Genomic DNA, 23,756 nt, shown 5'->3' with positions numbered 1-23,756 from the left:
ATTATCTACTTAAGAAATTTAACAATAGTTTAATTTTGATAACTTTAAATTTAAGGAATCAAAGAAATGGTGTCTGTTCTAGCTTCTGGAAGGATATAGATGTGACACATTCAATATTTTTTTTCATCTGAAATCTTTCTTTGCTAATCCAGGCAACTAATTTTAATACTATTTTGGTGCTTAACATATTAATGTATACGTTTAGAAAGGTGTGTATATATATTTTCAGTTGGTTAGTAATTGAAAATATTTTCCAGTTATTTATGAACAAGTGACAACTAACCTTTTAAAGGATCTGATTTTAAGAAGTCTCAAATGCCTTCTGTTCAAGATGGCAGAGTTGGAAAACTCTGTGGTCACCTTCTCACATGGCCATAAGAATTACAGCTAAATTCTAGAACTGCCATCCTTGAGAACCACTTGAAGACTAGCTGAAAAAGAATTTCCATAACTAAGGATGTTTAAAAGAAGCCATGTTGAGATGGGTAGGAGGGATGGAGATGTGGAACAGGCAAGTCCGCACCTATAATGTGGCAATTACAAACTGGGAGGGATATCTCAGCTGAGCAGGTCTCCCCTTAGGAGCAAGTGGTCCCAGCCTTACACTGGACTCCGCAGCCCAGGGTATCAGTGCCTAAGACATTGAAGAAAGAAATTCAAGAAGATACAAATAATTGGAAGCACATACTATTATCATGGATAAGAATAATTACCTGTTAAAATGTCCACACTACCCAAAGCAAGCTGTAGATTCAATGCAATCCCTATCAAAATGCCAATGACACTTTCCATAAAAGTAGAAAAAATAACCCTAAAACTTATATGGACCCAGAAAGACCTGGGATAGCCAAAGCAATATTGAGAAAGAATAACAAAGTTGGAGGTATTACGGTACCTGACATCAAATTATACTACAAGGCCATAATAATAGAAGTGGCATTATTATTGGTATAATGAGAGACACATACATCAGTGGATTAAAATAGAGGTTCTAGAAATAAACCCATCTCTGTGTTGTCAACTAATCATGACAAAGGAGGCAAGAATATACAATGGGCTAAAGACAGTCTCTTCAATAAATGGTACAGGAAAAACTGAGAGATACATGCAAAAAAAGAAAAAAAGAAAGAAAAAAAGGATGTCTTTCTTACACCATATGGAAGAATAAACTCAAGTGGATTAAACACTTAAATGTAAGACCTCAAACCATAAAACTAATAGAAGAAAACATAGGCAGTAAACATTTTTGTCATTGCTCTTAGCATTTTTTTTTTTTTTGGATACGTAAGGAAAATGATAGAAAAAAAATAAACAAATGGGTCTATATCAAACTAAAAAGTTTTTGCACAGGGAAGGAAGAAATCAACAAAGTGAAAAGACATCCCATTGAGTGGGAGAATATATCTGCGAACCACACAACACATTATATCCAAAATATATCAGGAATTCTACAAATTAAACCCCCCACCCAAAAAAAGAAAAAAAGAAAAAAGAAAAGAAAACAACACATACAAAAAATGCTCTAATTAAAAAATGGACAGAGGACCTGAATAGACATTTCTCTAAAGACAGACAATGGCCAGTAGACATGAAAAGATGCTCAACATTCCTAATCATTAGGGAAATTGCAAATTAAAACCATGAGATGTCACCCACACCTGTGAGAACGGCTACTGTCAATAAATCAAGAAACAACCAGTGTTTGCGAGGATGTTGAGAAAAGGGAACCCCCTGTGCACTGTTGATAGGATTTTAAATTGTTGCAGCCACTGTGGAAAACAGTATGGAGGTTCCTTGGAAAGTTAAAAATAGAACCGTGCACTTAAATTAAAAATATGACCTTGCAATTCTTAACACTAATTTTGGGAAAGATATATGCACCTGTATGTTCCGTACAGCAGTATTTATAATAGATTAGGTCTGGAAGCAACCTAAGTATCTATCGCTAGTCGAATGGTATGTGTACAGTGGAATGTTACTGACCCATGAAAAGAACAAAATCTCACCATTTGTGACAACATGGATGAACCTAGAATTATTATGGTATGTGAAATACCTAGGTCAGAGAAAGACAAATACACGAATTCCCTTACATGTAGAATCTAAAAAGCAGAATAAACAAAATAGAAAAAAAGAAAAAGTCTTGGGTGATACAATATCTATTACATATCAATAAAATACGTTAGATATATTTTCTTAATTTGCATATGCAGAGTTACATTATTCTTCTCCCATTGGAAACTGGAAGGCAGGATGGAAAGTAGAAAGACTGTAGAACTTAGAGCCACATCAGCTTGTATTGAGATGTTGGCTCTTTCACTATTGTCTGGGTGATCTCGGACAAATGATTTAATCTGTTGCAAATTACATGACCTCTTTTAGCTCTAGCATCTTCATCTTTAAATAAGGAGAATGATGATTAACATCTTTTGGAGTTATGAGGATTAAATTAAGTCATAATGTCATATGAATAGCACAATGACTGTCCTATATTAAGCATTCAGTAAATGATAATACGTTTTCTTCAGAAGATTTTTTGGGTTATAGTTTCCCTAAATCAAGTTGAATGCCAAAGAAACTTTTGCAAGTGTCATGTCTTTAACCATCTCATAGCACTTGTCTCTGTTGTAGATTGATAACAAGGGCAATCACCTTCTGGTCCATGAGGAATCGTCTATCAACACGCCTGCTGTCGGTGCAGCCCATGTTATCAAGAGGTACACTGCTCGGGCCCCCGATGAACTCACCTTAGAGGTAAATGCCTAAAGTCGCTGCTCTGTGTTAGCTCAGCCTCATCCTTCACCGTGTTAATCATTTTTTTTTTTTTTTAATGAAAAGCACCAGGTTTTTCATACCCCACTATGGTTTTGCTTGGCATGCCATTTATTTTCACTTAAGTGACTGCATTCGTCTTTGAAAATTTCGACTTCCGTGTCTTCAAAGTCATTCCTGCTCTCCTTTCCCTACTCCATGCAAACACATCTCCACCCAAAATCTGGATTGAATGCCGTTCTGAACCACTCGCCTGGTTCATCACCAACGTATCACTTAATTCCACCCACTCGTAATTCTTCTCCTGTTGGCCTCTGTTAGCTTCTTGAAAGCCAGGTCTCAGTCTTTTTTTTTTTTTCTTCTTATTTTATGTTTTCATACCTCAAAAATGATGCCCAAGGATACTTCTTTTTTTCTCATTGTTTGTTCAGAGACGGAGCTACTGGATGGGTGGGAAGGGAAATGAACATTTCCTGCTTTCAAATGCAAAAGGAGGGGAATTCATTCCCTTCTTTAATATTGGCAAATGAGAGATAAAAACCAAAATGCTAACAGTTATTCAGTTTAAGGAAAATCAATCTAAATTTTTACTGTATAGAATCTGAACTGTTCTCAAACTTAATTTTTAGGTTCTATACCCAGAGGAATGTAGACCTTGAAAGATGCCAAGTCTATTAGCAAACGTGTCTTTGGGAAGGTGACTCTTCCCTGACGTAAAATATTCATTGTGAATACACAAAGAAAAATTCCTAAAGCAACATGAGACACCTTGGTCACATTGCTGTGTAGTACGTAACTTTGCTCTGTCACAGAGAGCTTCACTTGCTTTGATTGAAGAATGTAACTTCCGTTAAATAGGGTATTAAAAATGGTTATTGCCTTTTTATATTTATGATTTTGTGCAAGTTTGTGCAAACTCACTAGTTCTATTTTTGTTTGTTTGTTTGTTTGTTTGTTTTTAGAGTGAGGGGATAAGCTATTGTACATTCTATGGAAAGAAGTGTAGTTGTCATCAAATTTTACTAAGATTAACCCAGGGATTGTAGACATTTTAGGCCTGTTGTAGATGATTAAATAAGATAATGTTAAGTACTCAGCACAGTGCCTGGCACGTGGCAAGTGCTTGCTCACTGTGGTATTAACAGAAGCTGCTGCTGCAATAAATATGAGAATATCTGCCTTTTATAGTGAAGGAGAGGCCCGGTGCACGGATTCATGCACTGGTCAGGTTCCTCATCCTGGCCTGTGCCCTCTCACAATTCGGGACCCCTTGGGGGATGTCGGAGAGCCAGTTTCAGCCCGATCCCCACAGACCCCACCAGTGTACAAATCTGGCACTGGGCCTCTAGTATGCATATATAAGATCTGTGGTTAATCTCTACCTACCATCTCCCCTCCCAACTCCTCCTTTCTTCTGAGATTCATCAGTCTGTTCCATGTTTCCATTCCTGTGGTTTCTGTTCCTACATTGAGCGTCTGCCCCTGGTGGTCAGTGTGCATCATAGCTACTGGCTGGTCTGTCAGTCGGCCGGTCACTTAGGCTTTTATATATATACATAGATTTGGTCACTTTCAGAAACAGCAGTAAGAGAGGATTGTAACAGCTAATGGTGTGATGCCCAACCCTTCCAAAATCTTACACCATCAAGCTGGCTTCCAGCAGTCACTGCTCAGGTGATGCCTGATCCCAGTCTTTGTGCTGCATTACTTTTTGTAGCCTTCTCCTTAACAGATGGTTAACATTATTATTAACCTCTTTATAGAAAGAGGTAGTATGTTTTCTTTTCCCAGAAAAATTAGCCAGAGAGGAAGATGGTGCTTTGACCCTTGCATTCCAGTTCAGGTTAAATTCGAGTTCTAACAGTTGGTTTAAAAGTTGACTGAATGCATTTCCCTTATGCTTTATTCTCCTAGGTGGGCGACATCGTTTCTGTGATCGACATGCCCCCGAAAGTGCTGAGCACGTGGTGGAGAGGCAAGCACGGATTTCAGGTGAGCAGTGGAGAATCGGGTGTGGAAAAGGCGAAAGAGCAGTTTTTCTTGGTTCTTGGGTAATATTTTGGTTTACAGCGTGGACTGGCAGTAGACTTTGCCATCAGAGTTCTGCATGCAGTGGCTGGACGTTCCCCACCTCTGGACTCTTGACTCCAATCGGGGCTGCTTAGTCACATGGTCTGAAGAGCATCGAGCGTGATTCCTACATTGTCTCTCCTGTTATTGATCTTCTCCACCTCACTTTCCTACTCTGGAGAAGAAACATCTTTTCTTTGCAGTCCACAGGAGTGTTACAAAGATTAAGCAACCTGTGGGCTGCAAAACCTTCAGGCTGCTGGTGGAAACTTTGCTGTTACCACGGGTTACATTTTTACATGATGACTAGTACCTTGTTTCTGGAAAAAATCCTCTTCAGGTTACTTGTGACAGTGTTTACTCCTGTTAGGTAAAATTCTGAGCATATGCTGATCTCATCTCAGATATTCTGTTGAGAGAGGGAGAGGGAGATAGTCGTAATTTACTCCACGTACTCACTTCCCATGTGTTCTGGTCAATAGGTCCTGGAACTTCAATTGAAACTCTATAACAAAGCTTGTTTTACCACAGGCTAATTTGTTATAAACAGTTATGTTCCTACGGCATCTCATCAACTTTATAACGAAATGAAATGGCATTGAATGAAACCATGTTGTTCCGGGACCTCTGTATATGATAATCATAGATTAGGTCCTTTTTCTATCCTGAGTTTTAAATTTGAAATAACTGGAATAATGGCTTAGTCCACTGGTTTTCATAATTAAAAAAAACAACAACAATGGAACTTTTAATCACACAGAACTTACATTGAACCTCACTGTGAAAACATGTAACTTACATTGAACTTCACTGTGAGAACACATAATGGGGGAGTTGTCCTGGTTAGTTTGGTCAGGCACTCTGGGCCTTATGCCCCATGGAACATGCCTGGTTGATCTCTCTTAGACCTCATGGGACACCCCAAAGGGGCCTCTGTGGAGCATATACAGGTAACACTGTTGGAAAACCACTAGTTTAGGTTACTAGTACTCCTTATATTTTTGTGGTAAATATATTATGTCAAAGGCTATTTTATAATTTGAACTTTTAAAAGCCAGTTAAGCCCAGCTGATGTGGGTAAGTGGTTGAGCATTGACCCATGCACCAAGAGGTAGCCAGTTCGATTCCCAGTCAGGGCACGTGCCAGGTTCAGATTGTGGGCTTTGCAGAAGGCAGTCAATCAATGTTTGTTGTTCATTGGTGTTTCTATCTAGCTCTCTAAAAACCAATAAAAACATTGCTTTTTATAAAGCCAGTTAAAGGTTTCTTTCTATTTTTTCTTCTCATTACAGCAGCCCTTTTAACATTTCTTGCAATTCTGGCTTGGTGGTGATTTCAACTCCTTTAGCTTTTTTTTTTTTTTTTTTTTTTTTTTTTTCTTTCCTGGAAAGCTCTTTATTTCACTACCTATTTTGAATGATAGCCTTGCTGGATATGGTAATCTTGATTTCAGATCCTTGCTTTTCATTACCTTGAGTACTTCTTGCCATTCCCTTCTTGCCTATAGAATTTCTGATGAGAAGTCAGCTGACAGCCTTAAGGGGCTCCTTTGTAGGAAACAAATTGCTTTTCTCTTGTTGACTTTAAGATTCTCTCTTTGTCTTTAATTTTTGGCATTTTTATTATGATGTATCTGGGCATGGGCCTGTTTGTGTTCTTCTTGTTTGGGACTTTCTGTGCCTCCTGAATTTGTGTGACTTTTTTCTTCACCAGGTTAGGGAAGTTTTCTGCCATTATTTCTTCAAACATGTTCTCTATCCCTTGTTCACTTTCTTCTCCTTCTTTCACACCTATTGTGAGAATATTGTTATGTTTCATGTTGTCCCACAGCTCCCTTAAGCTGTCTTCCTGTTTTTTAATAGTTGTTTTGTTTTTTCCTATTTGGATCTCTGAGTGATTTTTTTCAACCTTGGGTTCTAATTTACTGATTTGATTGTCAGCTTCCCCTAATCTGCTGTGTATTCCTTCCAATGTGTTTTTTATTAGAGCTGTATAATTCTTTATTTCAGACCATCCTTTTTCATAGTTACTGTATGATTTCTCATACTATTGAGCATCTTTACCATCATTATTCTGAATTGAATTCTATATCAGATAAACTTGTTATCTCCATTTCATTTATCTCTTCTTCTGGAGAATTATCTTCTTTCATTTGGGGGTTGTTTTTTGGTCTCCCCATTTTGGATGCCTGTTTCAGTTTGTGTCTATGTAATAGGTAGATCTATTATGCCTCCCAATTTCTATCGAAAGACAGCTGTTTCTGACTAATTAGATCTGGCAAAGACCAAAGCCTCCAGAGATCTGCCTCTGCCTGCAGATTGATTGGATTTAGTCTTGAGTAGCCCTCAGGCAATCATCCACAGGTGTGGCCAGAAGTTTCCCAATAGGCTGGGTCAGCTGTCTTCCTCCCAGGCAAAAATCTCCTGGATAGCAAATGTCTGCCTGGAAAGATGACCTCTACTTTGTGAGGGAATGACTCAGCACAGGAAACTTGGGTGCCTACCTTATAAGATCTAAACCTAGAGTCCCCAACTCTGGCTTCTGTTCACCTATCTCCATCAACTCTGCCCTCCCTCTGCCACAGCCCAAGGCTATACACAAATATTTGTGTGTTGGCCCTTTAAGAGGGTGACTGCATATCCAGCCATCTATCCCTGACAGACAGTCAGCGTCTCAGAAGTTGCCCTCCTCGAGCTCACAGGCTGGTGTCAGGCCTTTGTTTCATTCATGACAGAGGTCTTCATGGCGCTGGGCACTGTGCCCTGAAGCAGTCCAAAGGGACAGGCAGGCCCTGGTGCTCGAAGAAGAGTGGAGGCTTAGAGCCCAGAAAGCTTCCTGTAAGGTCCTCGAAGGAAGTGGCTTTTGAGTGCTGAGTCTTGTGTACGTCTTCGGAGGACACAATGTCCACATGCCCCAGGCCGACTGGCCAGACATAGAATAGCCCGTGGGATTGGTTGGCCAGCTTGACTGGGCTCTGTGAGTAGATCAAGGAGGAAGCACAGGGGCAGGAAGCCTGTCTTTCCTAATAGTGCGGGAGGAGACAGGGCTTGGATTGGCCTAGAGGTGGCATGGCCGGTGGTCTTCCTGAGGATGGAGACCAGTGAGAGCAGACCACTCTGCTAGGATGTGGCCACTGCTTCCCAGGTGGAGGCGACTGAGGTGTGCTGCTCTCACTGCGCGCTGTCGATATGCAGGACCTAGGTGTCCCCACCCGCAGGTCCGCCCCAGCTGATGTGCTCTGACATTTCACATGGACTCCACTTGGTCTTTTGTCTCAGTCACGTGGTTGCTTATTTCCTTCCAGGCCTCCTGTCAGGGCATGACTAGGTGTGGCAACTGATGCCATACCGTCGCTGTGTTGTGACTTTATTTTACTATCATTTTACAAAACAAATAATAGACCTTAGATTTAGTACAAATTTACACAGTAATCGAGTAGATAGTACCCAGTGTCATATAATACCACACGTACACAGTTTTTTCTGTTACTGACATCTTGCTTTATGTTTCACTGAACACAATGCCCTATGTGCCACTTACTCTCCTCCTGACCCTGAAAACCACTGGTCAGTTACTGTCTGCATGGCTTTGCCTTTTGTAAAACATCGTGTGGTTGGAATTCTACAGTATGTTGCTTTTTCAAACCTAGCAAAAAGGAATTTAAGCTTTTTTCATATCTTTTTATGGTTTGCCAATCTCTTTTTAAAATATGATCAATTGATTGACTTAAGAGAGAGAGAGGGAAACAACGATGTGAGAGAGGAACATCACACGCTCCTGGACCAGGGATTACACCCGCAGCCTGGCACATGCCCTGACTGAGAATAGAGCCCACAACCTCAATGTGCCCTGACTGGCAATTGAACCCACCACCTTTCAATGTACTGGTACGATGCTCTAACCAACTGAGCCACACTAGCTAGGACTTGATGGTCTATCTCTCTCTCTTGTTTTTAAATCACTGTCTAATATTCACTGTAATGGATGTGCCAGAGTTTATTATTAAAGGACTTCTTGGTTTCTTCCAGTTTGGGGCAATTATGAGTAACTCTGTTCTAACTGCAAACACCCATGTGCAGGATTTTGTGTGGATATAAGTTTTCAGCTCTGTTGGATGAATCCCCAGGAGTGCATTAGATCTGGCAAAGACTCAATGTGCATTGCTGGGTCCTATGCGAAGCCTCTGATTACCCAGCTGTCTTTCAGCATGGTTGTACCACCTTGTCATCTCCATAGCGATGCTGCTGCTAGGCTTTCTCCCCAGCATTTGATAGCTGCCCGTGGTTTTGGATTTTAGCCATCCTAAAAGCTGGGTAGTGGCGTTGCATTGTCATTTTAGTTTGCAAATAAGTCGGTCCAAGGAAAAGCACTGACTAATTAATATACTAAAGATGCTTTACTGCCATCTTCATCCTTCCATTGCCAATGCTTCTCTCCGTTCTCCCTTCTCCAGATTCTCAAACTGCAGTGTATTTAAGAATCACCAGGAGAACATGTTAAAATATAAAACCCTCAGGACCTAATCCCCTCAAGTCTGTCTCAGTGGTTGTGGGATGGGATTCTGGTCTAGGTGTTCCTCAGTCCAGTCTCCTAGACTCGGCGCTAACTCTTTGCTATCGGTGAACTCCGAGTCAGCCTGTGCTTGGTAGAGATTGGCATTTGCCAAGTTCTAGTCTGAGTGTTGCTTTAGCCTAAGCCAGTGGTCTGCAAACTCATTAGTCAACAGTGCCAAATATCAACAGTACAACGATTGAAATTTCATTTGAGAGCCAAATTTTTAAACTTAAACTTCTTCTAAAGCCACTTCTTCAAAACAGACTCGCCCAGGCTGTGGTATTTTGTGGAAGAGCCACATTCAAGGGGCCAAAGAGCCACATGCGGCTCCAGAGCCGCAGTTTGCCGACCACGGGCCTAAGTCATCATTTAGCAGTGGGAAAAGAAGGATTAGTTCATCCCTGTGTTTAAATTATACCATGACTCCCTGTCTTTTCTTAAACTCTGGGAGTAGGAAGTGTTATATTCACTATAGTAATTTGAAATTCTGAAATCTGTTCTTTTTTTTTTTTTTTTTTTTTTTTTTTGTCTCATAAGGAGTATTGAATCTTTTTGTTTTCCGAGGTATTTAATCATAGAATGTACTTTAGCCAAAAAATACACTTTTCTTTTTTCTTTTTTTTCTTTTTTTTTTTTACTAAATGGCATCGGCTGTTGTGGCTTTCTATAGACTCCTGTTGGAAGTGGGAAGCCTTCTTTCGGTAGGTTAAGGGCATCACACAGGTGTACCACGCTGATGTCTTGGTTTGTCTCTTTTCTTTGGGAGCCACAAGCATCATCAGAAAGAGCTGAGAACCATGCTACAGCTAGATATTCCTAATCAGAATCTGGGGGGTGGGGAACAGAATCTGAATTTTATCAGGTTCCTCAGCTGAAGGGCAAAATGTGAGAACCCCTGAGCTAGCCCCCGGCCGTGTATCCTGTGCCCAGCTCAAGCAAGAAATCAAGCACAGTTTAGCCAATGTTCTCTTCTCCCCCAGAAACTTCTTCTCACAACACATTTGGGAGGCTCACCTAGGGGATACATTTCGTTGAGAGATGGGCAGATTTTTCACACCGCTCGTGTTCCCCTGGTTCTCCACCGGGTGGTCAAGGACCAGCTATTTATTTTATTTCGCAGTTACAGCAAGCTGTCCTGTAAGTGCTTTTGTGGACAAGTCTCAGAGAAGCAATTCTTGGACAATAAGATTTTTCTTATCTCAGGAGTTCAATGTGGTTTCCAATAATTTATTTTCAGAAAAGTATTCATTAGGCGACATGGAGATATTCGGAAACCTTGCCCATTTGCGGTAGTTGAAGGGAAGAAGGCCTATTTGCCTTGTTATTTATATAAAGCCCATCATCTGTACGTGCGGAATCCAGAGCTGCACTTTTCATTACTCAGAATTAAATAGAGCAGAATATTTCCAGTTCATTGACGGGGATTCGGGTACTGTAAATTTTCATCTGTAATGTTATATAATTTCAAGGGGAGAGGAGGTGTGTGACACTACGAATAGAAGTGACTCGTAACACTTGCGGGGCAATTCTCGGGTGAGCTGTTCTAAGTGTTTTAGACTTTAGTTCTCACAACTCCGAGAGAGGTACCATGATTATCTCTGTTTTACTGATGAGAGAACAGAAGCAGACAAGGGTTAAACAACTCACCAGAGTTACCCTGCTGTTTGGTGTCAGAGCCTTAGAAACCTAGGGATTCTGGGCAAAGAACAGGTCATAGAAGTAAATTGAAGAGCCAGTTGTGGCTTCTCCTTGTCTACTTGTGTGAGTCATGGGTTTCTGTAGTGAAGAAGAAGATAGTGGATCATCTGGGCCTACACTGTCATTTAAAAATTATAGAATTCCAGAGCTAAAGGAATTTGGATACATTGTGCTGATTCACAAAGACATTAGGTAGTGGTATTGCCAGGGCCAGAACACAAGGTTGGGGAGTTCCAATTTGTATTTTTCCCTCCTTGAGTCACAAAAATATGCACATTTTCTTAAGTTACTTTCTTCTATTATTTCTTGTGGCTGGTTTTATTTTTCTTAGTGGAGCCATTAGCAGCTGCCATAGATATAACTTTGTTCCATGATAGCTTTTTGCTAATTTATAGCATCAGAATGTGTCCTACCAAATGATGCTTAACATTTCCTTTCATGAAAACTATTTACTAAATGGCTCAGAGCAATAATTCTTAAACTCATCTTAACTTTTATAATGCTTTTGTTATGCTAAATATTTTCTAAACTCCTTCTTTAAGATTCTGAAGTGAGATGTACAAATGACATAAATGTACAAATGAAATAACTACCTACAAACACAGTTTCAAAAAAGTCAGCTTAATTTTTCACATATAATACAACGAAGAAAAAAGGAAAGTAATTTATGTATTTAAAATACACAATATATAGTTAAAATATAAATACCGGGACAACTGTGTGAGAATCTTGTTATAGATTATCAGCATTAATGTCAGTCAGAAAATATAATAAAACTCATATATAATAGCATTAAAATATGAAATACTTAGGGATGTATCTGAAAAAAGAAACGAAAGATCTGTTTACTGAAAACTACAACATTCCTGCGAGAAGTTAAAGAATCTATAACCATAAAAGTGTAATATGCTGCCGAGACCGGCTTGGCTTAGGGATAGAGCGTCAGCCTGCGGACTGTAAAGTCCTGGGTTCGATTCCAGTCAAGGGCATGTACAATGGTTGTGGGCACATTCCCAGTGGGAGGTGTGCAGGAGGCAGCTGATCGATGATTCTCTCTCATCGATGTTTCTAACTCTCTGTCCCTCTCTCTTCCTCTCTGTAAAAAATCAATAAAATATATATTTTAAAAAGTGTAATATGCTAATTAGACCCAGTGACTTTCCAGACGAAGCCAGGGCTATGAGCTGGGTCATGGGTGCCAGAGGGAAGCCAGTACCGAGGGAAGCCAGTGCCAACAGCTGGGGTAAGGAAGGCCTACTCTTGCACAAATTTCATGCATTTGGCCTCTAGTATCCAATAAATGGAGAGTTTCGCCCTGTGTGTGTGTTGGACATTTTTATATTGCTTAGGTGTAATTTCTCCCTAAATTGATCCCAGTTAAAATCTCAGCAAACTTCTTTTGTAGAAATTGATAAGCAGATGAAACAATTTATATGCAATGCAAAGGACTAGAATAGAACAACCAAAATAGATCTTAAAAAGAAGAAATAGTTGGAGAACTAAACAAACCCTAATTGAAGACTTATTAAACACTGAGGGGCCAGATTATTAGGATCTCTGAATATATAATAATCTGGCCGCTCAGTGTATATCCTATATAATAAAAGGCTAATATGCAAATTGTCCCCCTGACCAGGAGTTAGACTAGCAGGCAGACCAGCCAACCGCCCATGTCCCCTCCCCCTGGCCAGCCTGGCTGGACCCTACCTATGCATGAATTCTGAGGCTTGGTGCATGAATTCTGAGTGTCCAAATTATTATGCTTTCAGAGTACAGCTACAATATCAAGAGAGTGTTTTCTTCTCTTGCATCAAGTGGCCTCTGTTTGGCTTCATGCAGAAATAACATTTCATTACTCCTCTTAAATTCTCATCAGTATTTGATTAATCTTTTCCTGACACATCCTTCTCTTGATGGACATGACACCACCCTCTTAGAGTCCTGTCTCCTCAGTCTTCTTTTGCATCGCATCCTCCTCTACTGGACTTGAAAGTTTAGGGTTGGACTGCCTTCTCATTCTACCTTCCTTGTCCTAGACTGTCTTATTCACTCCCTTAGCTTAAAATACCATCTATACGCCCAACTCCCAAATTTATATCCTGATCCCTGACCTTGTTTCTGAATCTCAAGTCTGTATGTTCTATTGCAAGAGTAATGTTTCCAAGAGTGGAAATTAGGGAGCTGGCATTTCAGGTTTAGAGAAGTATAAATCAGGCAAAGAAACCAGCAGTAATGTGGTATTTTGGGGGTGTGAGTGGGGGAGTGAAGAGCAGGGGAGGTATAAATAGGACTTTAAAAAGCCCAGTGCAACAATGATTAGGCCATAAGCAAATGGAACCAGAAACTGGGAAGTAAGGAACTGAGGGAATTTGCTTCTACATTTTGCTTCATAGCAGCTATTGCTTCTTGGCCTCATCCTCTTAAAAAAAAAAAAAAAATATATATATATATATATATATATATATATATATATATATATATTATAACGACTCAATGGAGATGGCTAATATATATATTATAACAACATATATATATGTATGTATACACACACACACACACACACACACACACACACACACACATATATATATTATATATATTTTAACAACTCAATGGAGATGACTAAAAATTCTGACTTGGTGCCCTAGCTGGTTTGGCTCAGTGGATAGAGTGTCAACCTGTGGACTGAAGGATCTTAGGTTTGATTCTGGTCAAGGGCACATGTCCAGGTTGTGGGCTCAATCCACCAGTAGGAGGTGCATAGGAGGCAGCCAATCAATGATTCTCTCTCATCATTGATGTTTCTATCTCTCTCCCTTTCTTTTCCTCTCTGAAGTCAATAAAAATATATATATATATATTTTAAATTCCGATTTAGTTACAAATCTTAAGAGACAGACTGATTGATTCCTCAATTGTGGTTTGATCAAGACTGGGTGGAGACCCTAAAGAGCAGGGGTTCTCTGAGAAAGTCTGGGAAGTGGGGAGACATAACCGGCATGTCCAGGTGAGAGACTATGAATGTGTTTCTGTTTGAATCTCCTCAGTGATATGATTTTTCTCCAGCTATAGAGAGGCGTGCCATCTGTAGTTGACTCCATTTTTGCTTTGCTGGATTGGTTTGGCAGAAGGTTAATATTACAAGGAAATGAAGGGTACTATCACAGGGTTCATCCTGGCTATAAGAGCAAAGAGATCCGAAGGGAGATGGGCACCGTGGGTGGGGGGAGTTCAGGAAGGCAGGGATTGGGAAGTCTCTGAACTTGAACTTCACTCATTATGGAATGTGAACATTAGAGACCTGGCCAGGTAGGAAGCTGTCCTCAGAAAATGAGGAACTTGGAAACTCTGAGGCCAAATGGTTTCCACTGGTGAAAATGCCTGCATGTCCCTAGAAGCAAGAGCAGTACATGACTAAGCTTAATTAAAAAAAAATATTTTGTGATGCTAACAGCCCTAAAGTTTCACTAGCTATAAACTAAATAAATAAACCATGAAGGCAGGAATTCCTGACAAAGTTAGCGATAAGCACATTGCGATGTTGAAATTCCTTTTTAGATGTTGCTCGGTGACAGCCCACAGTGAGGCTTAGGCTTCCTCCTTACACAGCCATCTCTCTACCTTCCCACTGAGGTCCTAGGCTTATTTTATTGCAGTAGCTTCGTATCCAACACTTCCTCTAGGTCAGTGGTCTGCAAACTGTGGCTCTCGAGACACATGCGGCTCTTTGGCCCCTTGAGTTTTTAGCAAAGGCCAGCTTAGGAGTACCCTAATTAAGCTAACAATGTACCTACCTGTATAGTTTAAGTTAAAAAAAATGTGGTTCTCAAAAGAAATTTCAATCGTTGTACTGTTGATATTTGGCTCTGTAGACTAATGAGTTTGCTGACCATTGCTCTAGGTTGTACCAAAATGGTTTATGGTGCCTTCATTTTTTTGTAGCGGAACCTGCATTCTTTCTAATGTGAGCGTATCCTCCAGGTCAAAGATGAGAAGAATCAGGACTTGGCCTGTTTCCTTTAGTTCCTTCCTTGTTCTCCTAGCACTGATTCTTGTCAAGCTGCTGGGAGCCTATTTCCAGGGCAGGCACAGGACCTGAGAGTAGAATAGAGTAGTGGTGAGCTGGAGCCAGCAGTGTGGTTTTTAGGAATTTTGTAGGACAGTTATCAAACCTAGCCATTATTAAACATTAAAGCACATAAATTTACAGGTAAATGAGTTATTATTAAACACAAAGAGAGCATACACTAAAGACATGCTAGCTACTTGCCTGGTATCTGTGTTGATTACTTCCGCCTCGTGCATGAAATGGTAAAAATGCTGCACATCAGGCTGTCCTGCCTCTCTTCCCAACTCTGCATCCAGTTGTGTTAGGCTGGCAGCTCCCAACCAGCAAAGGTGGGAGTGTTTACGCTGTAAACACAGCAAATTCCACAAATCAAGGCCTTTCTCCCTGAAGAGCCTGTTGTTAAACATTTCCCCTTTGGTCCACTGGCCGACGCTCCAACCACTGACCTATACCGGCCAGTGATGGGGTTTGTTCTTTTTCTACCTCCTTAAGGTGTAATGTTGGGTTTTTATTTGTGTATGCCCTGGTTTCTTGAAGTAGGCCCGTATTGCTATAAATTCCTTCTAGTACTGCTTTTGCTGCATCCCAAGAATTACAGTATGTCTTATTTTCATTTTCATTGGCTCTATGTATCTTTTGAGTTTTTCCTTTACTTCTTCTTTGACCCAGTAGTTGTTCCGTAGCATGTTGTTTAATCTCCACGTTTGTGATTTTTTTCAGCTTCCTTCCTGTAGTTGGTTTCTAGTTTCATACCGTTTTGATCACGCTGGATGCTTGTTATGATTTTAGTCTTCTGAAATTTATTACATTTGTCTTCTGTCCCAACATATGGTCTGTCCTTGAGAATGTCCCATGTGCACTTGAGAAGAATGTGCGTTCTGTTGTTTTGGATGGAAATGTCTAATACATCTACTCAGTCCAACTGCTCTGTGTCAGTGTTTCCATTTGGACTCTGTCTGGATGATCTATTCATTAATGATCTCTCCCTTTAGGTCTATTAATAATTGCTTTAGATATTTTCATGCTTTGAAGTTGCAATATATATATATATATTTGTTGTTGTGTTTTGTTAATCCTCACCCCAGGATATTTTTCCATTGATTTTTAAAAGATATATTTTTATTGATTTCAGAAAGAAAGAGAGGGAGAGAGAGAGAGAGAGAAACATCGATGCTGAGAATCATTGATTGGCTGCCTCCTGCATGCCCCACACTGGGGATCAAGCTCACAACCCAAGCATATGCCCTGAATGGGAATTAACTGTGACCTTCAATCACTGAGTCATGCCAACTGGGCTCCGTTGATTTTTAGAGAGAGTGGAAGGGGGAGAGACAGAGAGATAGAGAGAACCCTTCTATTTGTAAACTGACAGTCTAACCACTGAGCCAAACTGGCTAGGGCAGGTGCTTATATATTAGTAAATGTTATGTCTTCTTGATGGATTGTCCCCTTTGTCATTATAACTTGTCCATATTTGTCTCTTTTCCCTTTTTTGGTCATGAAATCTACTTTGTTTGGCATATATGTGACTGCATCTTCTTTACTCTGGATACCATTTGCTTGGAGCATCATCTTCCACCCATTCACATTGAGCTTATGTTGCTTTTGTAGCTGAGAAGGGTCTCTCCTGAAGGCAGCGTGTAGTTGGATTCTGGTTATTTTTTGTTAATTTTTGAAAAATCTATTCTGCTACTCTATGTCTTTTGATTGGTAGCTTTCTTTTGTAGGTTACTGTCTTTTTCCCCTTGGCTGCCTTGAATTCAGAAACTGGGCTAGCTGCTTTCACACAATTATCTAATATTATCCCGACTTTTACAAATGAGTAAGAAAGTGAAACAGACATTTGCTCCAGATCACAGCGTCTTAGCGAATGTGTGAGCTAATTTAGAGCCTGGTCTTTTCTCCATAGCAGATTGCAGAAATGTTCATAAATGGACATGAATTAGGCTTCTATGGAAATATTTGATAGTGAGGACACTTGATACACACATGTAAAAGGTGGTATTATGTGCCCTATTCCTCTAAGACAGTGGTCGGCAAACTCATTAGTCCAAAGAGCCAAATATCAACAGTACAACGATTGACATTTCTTTGGGGAGCCACATTTTATAAACTTAAACTTCTTCTAACGCCACTTCTTCAACATAGACTCACCCAGGCCGTGGTGTTTTATGGAAGAGCCACACTCAAGGGGCCAAAGAGCCGCATGTGGCTTGCGATCCACTGTTTGCTGACCACAATCTATGGAAGGAGCTGGAACCCTCTAGGTCTTCTCGCACCCAACACCCTGAGAATAATGGGTAACTGTTAGCGGATGCTTACTGTGTGTATTTTCCTTACACTGACCCTTTTAATCTTTATAACATCCTGTACGAACTCGGTGCTATCATGATGCTTAGATGAGTAAACTAAACCAGAAAGGCTTTGTCACACACCTGGTGGAGTAAGCGGCAGACCAGGAGCTGACCCCTTGTGTGCTCCTCTTGAGGCTGTGCTTGTTAACTGTTATATCACATGCCTTCTCGCAATAACTGATTTGTGTAAGAGAGAACGGGAAGGATCTGTCACGTTGATTCTTATCTGCTTCTAACCAGGCTTGGAAGAATTTCTGCTTGTTGAGTTCAATAGGAAGTTCAAAAAAATGTGATATAGAATAAAACAAATAATCCCCAATTCAGATCTCTCAGACCAAACTGGTAATTGCTAATAACCCCCTTTCTGCTCATGATAGCTGGTTACATCTTTATAATTTTAAGGACAACCATAAAGTATTGATCCAGAAATTGAAACGGTAATGCGTCAAACGAGTGCGTGAGAAAAATCCTACACAGATGGGAATGCTGCGGCTCCAGGATGAGTCACGGTCTCGGGAGACCATTGCATGCCTCCCCAGAGTCTGTCAGCAGAGCGATGTGCAGAGTGATGTGATTTTCATGTTCCAGCCTTCACATCTGCTGCGTGGCAGCTCGGTTATATTCCTCTCGAAGGAAACATCAATAAACATGGGGAAAGATTGCCTTTTTTTTTTCTTCTCTCGTTTCCAGGCTGTTTCTCTCTGTAGTCATTCTGTTGGCTGCACTGTACAGTCTCTCTGGGTGACTTGGTGCTCAGCATTTTCCCAGGATTTGATCGTCTTAGGATTTGACCTCTGCCATGAGTAATTCTACCAGGTCGCAGTGGTGTGTTTCTCAGATTCTGCCACCCCTGTGGAGATTGGCTCTTTCCTCTCTCTTGCTTTCCCACTTATCCACGTACCACTAGCTCTTCAATGACAGTAAGAACCAGGATTTTAAATGAGCAGTTGTTTAACCCATTTATTTTTGTTTTGTCTTTTTTTTTTTTCTCCATGAAATTTTTGAAAGAATGAAGAGAAAATGTACAAAACGTTTGAACGTGGCTTCGCGTAGGTTTCCATAAAATCATAGGGAAGATAATAAATAGAAAAATTCATAGTAGAGATAGTAACACAACTAGATTGAAATGCCAGCAGAGTAAGTTATTGAGAAGTAAACATGATAAATAATATTTGCATAGGTTAGTATCAGACTCAATATTTTAATGGGTGTAAAAAAGTGTGGAAAATTAAAAGTTCCGACTTAGCTATTTCGACAGTTGAAACACACAGCTCTATACTCATAGCAACAGATTGTTTCATTATTTGTTTGTGTAATTGGTATCATCTGTTATCTAGTCTTAGAATATAATAGGGTCTGTGGGGAGGGACTGTGGAGTCATTATGGGAATTGAATTGGCGCTGGTCACACACTGCTCTGCTCTCTGGTTTAGAACCATCTCTTTGCTGCTTTTCTCAGGTGGGACTCTTCCCTGGACACTGTGTGGAGTTAATTAATCAGAAAGTCCCCCAGTCAGTGACCAACTCAGTGCCAAAACCAGGTGAGTATTTCACCAGCTGCTTAAAGATACAGGCTCTCTCTTTTAGTCAAACACGGAGCTTGTTTTGCAAGACTTTGTATTCATCGACTTAGTATGCATTCTTTAATTTTATGTGGCTTTGATTTTCAGAGATTTTTAATTTCTCTATTGGTCATTTCACCAAGATTTATGTGCATTCAAACTTGTAGACAACTTTAAAGAACTGTTTGCTCCACTAAGCTTTGTCATTATTTGTTTTTACAATTACATAGTAGAAATATAGTTTCTTCATGAATAGAATGATTAAAGAAAAATACTTTCAAAGAACGGGCATGGAAATAGAATGATTAGCTAAAACTTAACAGATGAAGGGGATGTATAGTTTATCAGTGCTTGTGAATTCCAAAACTATTTTAAACAGCATATCTTATATAGCATGTGTATAGTGCAATATAAATATGTGGAATTGTTTTACAAATAATTAAAGCAATACCAATTTTTTGGGTTTTTTGGGGTGATATTATCTTGCCAAATTCTATAGAGTATCTAGTCTGGAACGTTTTAATGTGACAGTGTGGTCAATGCTTTGAAGTTCTTACAATTTAACATCACAAATTTATAGTGATTTCTTGTACACTATTTTACACAGTTTTGCTCTACAAGCTTAACTTTCTTAGCTATGAAGCCTCATCTTTGATCATTTTTGCTTCAGAGACATACTGTAAATTGAGTTTTTAAATATTAGTTTAATATTGGTATTAAACTGTACCAATCAAAGACTTTCTTGTGTTTTGAATGAGAAAGTGACATTTCTAATTGTGATAGCATCCAGAAGCTTTTAAAACGTGAGCGAGTTAATCAGTTATTGGTGTTTCTGGGAAACGGGTGTCTATGAATAGATTCGTAAGGCATTGTTAATTCTAAAATCAGTAATGACACATACTGACAGCACCCCTTCAGAAGCTCATGTCTTCTCTTCTGAGAGCAACATCCAGGGTTGTCCTGGGAAAATGTACCTTCTTGATACATTTTGTAAAGGACGATGTGAGTTCTGCCAGCCTCAGGCTTGTTTCACACTTTAAAACAGTCTTTGCCTGCAGTTTATTTTTACCATCGCCATCTGTCCCTGCTGGATGCCAGATCTGAGAGATGGAGCTATAGTTTGATACTGAAATGCAAAGCTCCCTATATCACCACACAACAAGGGCGATAGGAAACAGTTTCCCTTTGGAGCAATTTTTAACGTTCCCCAATGTTAAATTATTCGTGGACATAAAAGTAAAATTAATGGGTCACCGTGTCCTGTTTGGACTTTACTGAGCTTATTGATTTCTTTCTTCAAATTCTTCATGCTCTCAACTATTATCTCTTCATTTATTTCTTTTGTGCATTTCTCTGTCTCCCTTTTCGTTTACACGTCAGTGCTCAGTTTTGTTCTTTGATATTGACTCACACATCCTCTCTTTCAGGTTTGGGTACTTTCTAGTGACCTGTCTTAGAGTTCACGGACTCTGTCCTCTGTGTAGGCATCTCTCAAGGCACCTAATAAGTTCTTACATTCTCATCTCAGTCATTTCATTTCTAGGATCAACATTGGGTCTTTTTTTTATAGTCTCCAAAGATGAATTCTCCCATCTTCTGATATTATTTACCTTTTCCTCCACAAAGAAAGAACGAGGAGTCGGGAAAGGGAAGGAGAGAGTGAGGACAGTGGAGGAGAAAAGGTGAAGACAGAATAAAAGCAAAGCTTACTCTTGACATATGAACTTCTAAAAATGAATGGCTAGGGAATTTAGACAAACCTTCCTTGAGAAGAGTTAGCAAATTTGGACCAAAATAAAGTTCTCTCTTTGAAGCATTTGAGAATGAATAAGGCAGTAAGCAGGTACTGAGTAAGGTTAAGCAGAAGGAAATCTGGTGGAGTGTGAGGCTAGGAGGTGGAAACTTTCTTTCCTGTATCTGCTGGTAGAGTAGAGAGAGTCATTGCTGGGGGAACAGAAATTGGAGCTCAGAGCCCAGGAGGGCGGAGTGGCTGATAAATGTCCCAAGCTTTGAGTTGAGATTTTTGTGGAAATTGAAAACTGATTCTAAAATGTAAATGGAAATGCAGAACCAGAAATACTCCAGACCATTTGGAAGAACAAGAAAGTGGGAAACTTACTATACTTGATACCAAGATTTATTGTTAAAGCTTCCCTAATTAAGATACTGGTGTTGACATAAGGATTGACGGTTAGATCAGTGGAACAGAACAGAAACGAACATGTGTACACAGATCCTTGATTTATAATAGAAGTGGCATTGCCCTGCGTTGTCAAAAAGGCAGTCATTTCAGTAAATGGTGTTAGGTCACCTGGACAGATCTGGTTCTTATTTAACCCCATACAGAAAACCCTTTCCAGGAGAATTATACATCTGCATATGAAAGATAAAACTACTGAAAAGTAATGCAGTAGACTATCCTCATGCCATATTTTCATGATCTTAAGTCAGACATAATTAAAAAGCTTAGTAATGAAAATTAAAGTTCAGAACACTGTCTTAATATGCTATAAGATAGCGAGGAAGGCGCCGAAACCGGTTTGGCTCAATGGATAGAGCATCGGTCTGCGGACTGAAAGGTCCCAGGTTCGATTCCAGTCAAGGCATGTATATTGGTTGCAGGCACACCCCCAGTAGGGGGTGTGCAAGAGGCAGCTGGTCGATGTTTCTCTCTCATCGATATTTCTAGCTCTCTATCCCTTCTCCCTTCCTCTCTGTAAAAAATCAATAAAATATATCTAAAAAAGTATATATAGTGAGGAAGGCAAATCACAAAGTGGAAACATACTGGCAGTGCATGTATCTGAAAAAAGTGAGGCAACCAGGCTGTGGAAAGAAGCAAATAAGAAGACAGATACACTGATATTTTTTTTTAAATGACTGAAAACTTACACAGGTACTTCACAGCAAATGTCCCAAATGCTCACTAAGCATGTGATAAGATGTTCAACACTGTTCATCTCCAGGGCAATGCAAGTTAAAACCTTATTGCCTCATGCACACACCCACCAGGATGGCTAACATTTCAGAGTAGCAACACCCAAAGTTGGTAAGGATATAAGTCAGTGGGAATTCTCATATCCCGCTGGTGGGACAAGCATTCTTTATATACACTCTTAGGTCTGTATAGAACGTTCACGGCAACCTTATTCCTAATTGTCAAAAAACTAGAAAAACTCAAAGGTATGTCCGCGGAGGAGCGGGTAAATAAAGGCCTGCTTGCTCAGTAGACTTCTCTGAAGCATGGACGAGTCTCACAGACAAACTCGGATGAGGAAGCCTGGTCTCCATGTGTAATCACACCATGAAGCGCCATAAGCAGGGAGAGTTCAAAGTCACGGAGCCTGAGCCTGTTCTGTGGTGGCGGAAGTTACACAGTCCTTCACAGGACCCACACAGTCTGCTAACAATGAGAGAAACGTAACAAGTGACCTCGCCTGTGCCATCAGCATCTATTCAGTGACAGAGCAGAATGCCTCTCAGTGCGCCATATATATTTTAGCTTCTTATGTTGTTGAGCTAATTATAGTCTCAGAGGAAGTTGTCAGAGCAGCCCAGAGGTCCCATACACTCAAAACACTCAACTTCTCCCGGTTGTCACATCTCACACAACTCTATAGGGCAGTACCAAAACCGGAAAGCCGGCATTGTCCAAATCCTGGTGAGCTAGATCACAGACCTCACTCCAGAGTCACCAGCTTTGCACACTCATTTTTCTTACCCCGCATTTCCAGGTGGCGGAGAGAGTGCAGCCTTTTGGGCTTCAAGTTCAAGTTCCTGTTACTAAGTAATTCTGCAGACCGCTGTGGAGGAGGTTTATCCCACCCCGTGTTTGTATGTTGGGTTACAGGAGGGGATTATGCGTTGTGCTAAGTGTTCCCAGGATAGCTTTTCTACTGCATGGCTGTCCCCACCCCCTTCTTCTTCCTGCCTTTTCTTCAGCTTTCGATTTTCTTTTCCCTTGCCCTGGCCTCCCATCCCTTGACCAAGAAAAGGGTGGGAGGAGGGGTGCTTTTCATTTAAATGTCCACGAAAGAAGGGTGGTTTTGAGTCCTCCATTCTGAATAAACCTAAGAGCCCCATTTCCTACACCAGTAAAGTGGGAAGCTCCACAGCCTCTGCACTGGTTAGAGTTAACATGTTTTCTTTGTTCCTGCTGCATAGTAGAGTTCTCTATGGGCCTTTCATATTTTAAAATCACATCCATTCACTGTTGTTGTCCCCCCCCCCCCCTCCCCGCTGCCCTACCATTTATAAACAATTAGTATTCAAAGCTGTATGCGGAGGGGAAGGTAAGAGGAAGCCTGGTCTGTAGGGGAAGACTTGGGCAGGGTCCTAAGGATCTTGAGTCAGACAGCTCCTACCTGTGAGGCCCGGTAGGGGCTGGATCCCTCTGGTTTGGGATGCTGGAATCTGCTTCCTAGGGTTGTAATGAAGCTTTTTATAAAGAATGTGCACCGTGTAACGCTCCTGTGTCTGTTAAAAACAACGTTCCTCGATGTGGATTTACCTTGGTGTTAGTAAAAAAGTCATTTTGGAACAGAAAAGATGTCCATCTCTCCCAATTCGTTTATTTCTTCCAACAATTCGAACAGGGTTAACAGTCCAGTGCCTCGTATAAATATTGACTCTCTCTTAAGTATTTACATAAGTCAAGGTACAGCTTTAACAGTTGGTC

The 23,756-nt window shown here is 40.4% G+C and overlaps 1 protein-coding gene across 1 annotated transcript in view; it reads left to right on the top strand.

Annotated features, from left to right (window-relative positions):
- ARHGAP32 (Rho GTPase activating protein 32) overlaps positions 1–23,756 on the top strand; it is a 165,331-nt gene that overhangs the window by 109,335 nt on the left and 32,240 nt on the right. The window contains 3 exon segments of the mRNA XM_084868239.1: positions 2,632–2,754; positions 4,687–4,764; positions 18,976–19,057. Coding sequence (XP_084724365.1) covers positions 2,632–2,754; positions 4,687–4,764; positions 18,976–19,057 — 283 coding nt within the window.

Source organism: Pipistrellus hanaki (genome assembly GCF_964339955.1).
Source record: "Pipistrellus hanaki genome assembly, chromosome: 19".
In the NCBI taxonomy this organism is placed as follows: Eukaryota; Metazoa; Chordata; class Mammalia; order Chiroptera; family Vespertilionidae; genus Pipistrellus; species Pipistrellus hanaki.
This window is presented reverse-complemented; position numbering and strand designations above follow the sequence as displayed.